Here is a 4,758-nt window from a genome sequence, read left to right on the forward strand (position 1 = left end):
ATCATCCACACGCTTTCTAACTGCTGATTTTGTCTCTGCCCTGCCTTTGTTACATGTTTCTCTAGGAAAATGCTTAACTTTGCTGGTATGGGTAGAAGAGGAATTCTCATCCGCTGCTTTTCTTCTACCCTCCCCGTTTTTCTTTTCCTTCCATTGTACATACATGTTAAGTCCTGTCTTTCTGATTCTCCCTCCACAAGAAGTTAATTTTCTTATGTCCCACAACAATTAATTTATGACATTTCTCAGTTTTCTTCCACTTGACCACCTCTCCTCGCCATTTTTTGCATTCTGAGCATGACTGTGTGGGTAAAATTCAGCCTCTAAAATTGCATGACAAGAAGCGGATAAACCCCTTTGCCTTTTACTGGTGAGAACAAATGAAAAACTGCACTGTCCCCTGTTGTGGAAATGGCATGTCCAATCGAAAGCACATTGACGTCAAAGACTATCTTTCCATTGACTTTAACAGGGTTAGGATCAGGCCCTTCATGTCTAGATTCACTGGCTTCACATTTTCTTGTGGATTTTTTCACATAGATCTAAGACTTTCTGTCCTTAAGAAGTCCCTTATGCCTTCCTGTATATCTTAGATGGCACGGCTAATGGCTGGGATTAGCTGCCAGTGCTGCCAGATTTTACATTTCTTAAGCTACACATTAATGATAAAAAAAGAAGGGGGCCAGGAGCGGGGAAGGAGAGGGGAAATGGGAACTTGGCTTCTATTGTGCTACAGATGAAATGACTGAACTTCAATGAGGAATTTAATCTTTATTTTTATGATAGCACAATAAACTCACACAGTAGCATTGATCTGTACTTATTTAACAAAATACATTCTAGCAATTTACAAATTTTTCCATTTGAAAACAGTGCATAACAGTTTATTAAACACAATATTTTATATATAGAATTTTCATTGAAAAACATATTTAATTTTATATTTCCAGTATTTTTTTCTCAGTAAAGCACAGCCTAACAAAGAAATTGGTTCCCCCTTTCGCAAGTAAGAAAAATTAGAACACTAAGAAGATGCCACTTGTCAATTTATTTCATCCATTTTAAATTAAGGTATTAGTGGAATGTAAACACAGGCTAATTTTACAAAAGGCTCCTTATCAGATATACATGCAGAGGTCTGAGTTCCAATGTATATCTTATTACATTTGTTTTCTAATGTAATATAATTTGATAAGCCATTATTAAAAAGAGTAGCCTTTGGCACTTTGAGTAAAAAAAGAATACCGTATATCAATAGTATAGTATGTAAAGAACACAATTTCAATGATTACACAAGTGCTTTAAAATCTTTTGTTAAGAAATAGGAAACCTTGATAGGAAAAATATCGCACTGCACTTGAAATAATGCAGCAAATTTCAGAGTAGTAAAAGCAACATATGCTAGATGCCCATAAATGGCCCAACTAAAACCAAGGAATAAAGAGCAACCACTCCCACCAGAAACCCTGTCATCTCCAAAACAGTTATATTGCCGGAGAGCGTATTGTATAATCCTTGGTTTATTGCCAGTATTTCCAGTTGCAGTTTTCCATTTCTTTTTTCAGGTTCATCTACTTATGTCCCCCTTCTTGAATTTATAGGCCAGCAATGACTGTGTCATACCCATTCCATTAAAGCTAATCCTACCTGCTCAATTGTGTACCCAAACTAAGCTAAAGCCAACAATTTTTTATCCAAGACAATTCATGTGTTTGCAATCCCTAGGAAATGTGTAAAAAAGGTTTGATATTAAATACCAAGGACTGAAGACTCCATTTTATATGTATATATATATAAAACAAAAATGAAACAAAACAAACCTTGTAAATATTATCATCTGAAAATGCATATTCTAAAAATTACTTGTCTTTTCTCACCATTCTCTAGTTTCTGTGGTTACGTTCACCAGCTATAGTGCCCAGTAGTAACACTCACCATTAGTAGCAGGCTACAACACCACAGGACATTTCCTTAAACATAATCTGCAGAATTCACCCTTGGAATCTCAGAGGTGGGGCAGGGGCATCTTTGTTCAGACTAGCGGGGAAAACAGATACTGGCTCCATTAAGGGTCTCCCTGCTCCCTTCCTTCAGGGAGTTAGGGAAGAATCACCTGAGGTGGTGGGCTGGCCAGCCGGGCTCAGGACAATCATTGGTCCCTGTACACTGGAGCGGGCAGGGCTGTGGGGAGAGGGTATCTAAGCCCTGGGCCTCTGGCTGGAATCGCCTTCCATGCCACCAGCCCCTGGGATTAAAATAGGTCCTGGGATTGTTTGGTCAGCTGTGAGCATTGCACGAGGCACCTTATTTGGGACTAGGAAGGATTTTTTCCCTTACTGCCAGATTGGGTTTTTTTGCCTCCTCCACAGCAGCTCAGTGACCTGGTGGAGTAGGTTCAAGCTGTTGCAATTTAGCAGGTGGAAGGTGTCCAGTACAGGTACTCATTCCATAGGGGCACAGCTCCCTCATGAACCAGAATTGGAAGTTGACTTAGGGGGGCCTTCCCCTAAAGCAGCTCGAGAGGAATGGGGTTAGGGCTCCTAATGTCTGGTTCAGCAGGAAGACAACCCCCTATCATTAGCCCTTTAGCCCTCCTATGAGGGCTCCCAGGGGGGTCCCGAGAGTTGGGGGACTGATCCACTAGGTGGAAATAATTAAGAAAGGAATCAGGACCTGAACTGTACAAGGTATTGCCTGGTAGTCCCCAGATGAGCTAAATTAATAAAGTTGCAGCCTAATTACACCAAATCCCTTGCATCTTGTCTGTACTCCTATATGTCCAGGACAAAGCCATTTTAGTTCCCTTTAGAGTCTAGTTTAGTAATTCCTGGCAACACAGATTCCAAGGCAAGTTATTTCCTCATATTATAAAAGCATTATAGGAAGGATCACACCATTAGGAGTTCATCCATATTCTCTCCAGTGGCAGGACACAACCCACTTGATTCCTAACTGAAAAAAAGTCATGTTTAAGGAGGCTCTTATTGAGTCTGTCCCAGGGACCCGAATAGCACCTGAGGCACTATGAAACACTCGTGTATTGATTCTGCATACTAAGACATTCCAAATTTAAAGCAAAGCATTATAAATAAGGATCTGCTATGACTAGAGTGAAGCTTATGGTCGTTTTGTGCTAAGCTAAACAAGTGAAGTGAGTATATCCAAGTGTGAGATAAAAGGCTTATTAATCAATAGCTAGTGACTGATCAGGCAGTAGCAATTTCAGTTTTCATGGCTCACCTTCTTTCACAGCAAATTTCTTTGCAGTTATCAGTGTCAAGCATTATCTAGTTAAAAATTAACAGAAAAAGATAAGGTCTGCAGAGAGACAAAATGAGCACTTGTAAAAATGCTAAATCTGTATTATTTTATGTACTTTAAAAGATCCCTTTAAAAACAATATTTAAAACAGTTCTACAAGTTAGCCCACTAAGAAGAAGCCTCTTCATTAGTAGCACCTGTACTTAAACAAAAGTTGAGCAGCAGCAGTAAAACTATTCAAACTAGATAATTATTCCACTCTAATGGAACGTCACCCACATATTTTTTGTTGCAGTAAACATTATTTCAAAGAACTACACAAAATCTTTGCAATCTTTTAATGTGACAAATCCACTATAACAAAGCTGTAAATATTTCCTACTCTACATGAATGCAGCCAGCATCGTCATAGTATTAGCAATATTACTTTTAAAGTAACTGCACATCAATATGTCATGTGTCTGAGTTTAACGGGTATGTAAATTTTCAAAATATGTAAAGTTATAATCAGCACCATCCTGTATTAAAGTTTTGGTGCAAAATCTGCAAAGGTGAATATACAACACTGATATAGCCTTTGCTGTGAAAAATTCATTTGTCCTCAGACATAAATATAAATAAAATAAAAAAGTTGGCACATTCAGGAAATAAAGTGTCTGTGTTCAAGACCATCATTTTGATTGATATCGTCACCCTCAGAGAAACGTTTTTAGTCTGGTGAAACAAGTTGTAAGAAAACTCTTCACATTAAGTTCTTGCATTGTGCTTCCCCCCACCCCCACCCCCAATCGCATGAAACCCACAAGCTCATGCACACCATACATCAGCAATGTCCAACAATAGTCAGGCTGATGGTCAGTAAATTTGGCACATCAAGAATATTTCTGAATCCGCTCAAAAAGAAATAGAGCCCAAGCTTTATCAAAATGTGTTAATTCTTGGTAATATGGATCAGGTGACATTTCTCCTTTCATTCTTTGTAAGCTCTTGTGGGGGATGTTCCTTTATAGAAGATGTTTCTGGTGTTCTCTGGGCTGCTCCCTCTTTCAGGGATTAAAATAATGTTACCTTTTCTTCGAAGTGTGGAGTCACGGCTCGAAGAGATGGACAGAGTTTCTGAGCCAATCTCACTTCCCTCCACTGGTGTGACTCTTATAGTGGTAATCCCATGATGGTGATGCTCACTGTTATCTATGTTACTTCTTTTCCTGTCACCAGACCCATAACTGTCTTTCAAGGATTCACAGCTCTCAGAGTCTCTATTGAGATCATTTAGCTCATAAATTTGACGAAGGCTACCTTTCTCGGGAGCTTTCCATTTCCAAGATCCACTCCCTTCACCTTCTGATGGCACCTGAATTATGGGTCTGTTATTTTCTGGATGGGCCTCAACTCTTACAATACCACTGGGTTCATGATCTGTCAAGGTTTTATATCGGATGGCTCCAGTACAGGTGACTGTGCTGCTCTCTGAATTCTTAGGACTGCTCTGAAGCA

The 4,758-nt window shown here is 39.3% G+C and overlaps 1 protein-coding gene across 1 annotated transcript in view; it reads right to left on the minus strand.

Annotated features, from left to right (window-relative positions):
- Positions 1-3,078: 3,078 nt before the first annotated feature.
- Positions 3,079-4,758, minus strand: part of LOC112119382 (phospholipid phosphatase-related protein type 4) — a 55,962-nt gene continuing 54,282 nt past the window's right edge. The window contains exon 7 of the mRNA XM_029912380.1: positions 3,079-4,719. Coding sequence (XP_029768240.1) covers positions 4,232-4,719 — 488 coding nt within the window. The 3' untranslated portion in view covers positions 3,079-4,231. The remainder of the gene's footprint in view (positions 4,720-4,758) is intronic.

This window comes from Terrapene carolina, unplaced genomic scaffold (genome assembly GCF_002925995.2).
Source record: "Terrapene carolina triunguis isolate 2854851 unplaced genomic scaffold, T_m_triunguis-2.0 Scaffold211, whole genome shotgun sequence".
Classification (NCBI taxonomy): domain Eukaryota; kingdom Metazoa; phylum Chordata; order Testudines; family Emydidae; genus Terrapene; species Terrapene triunguis.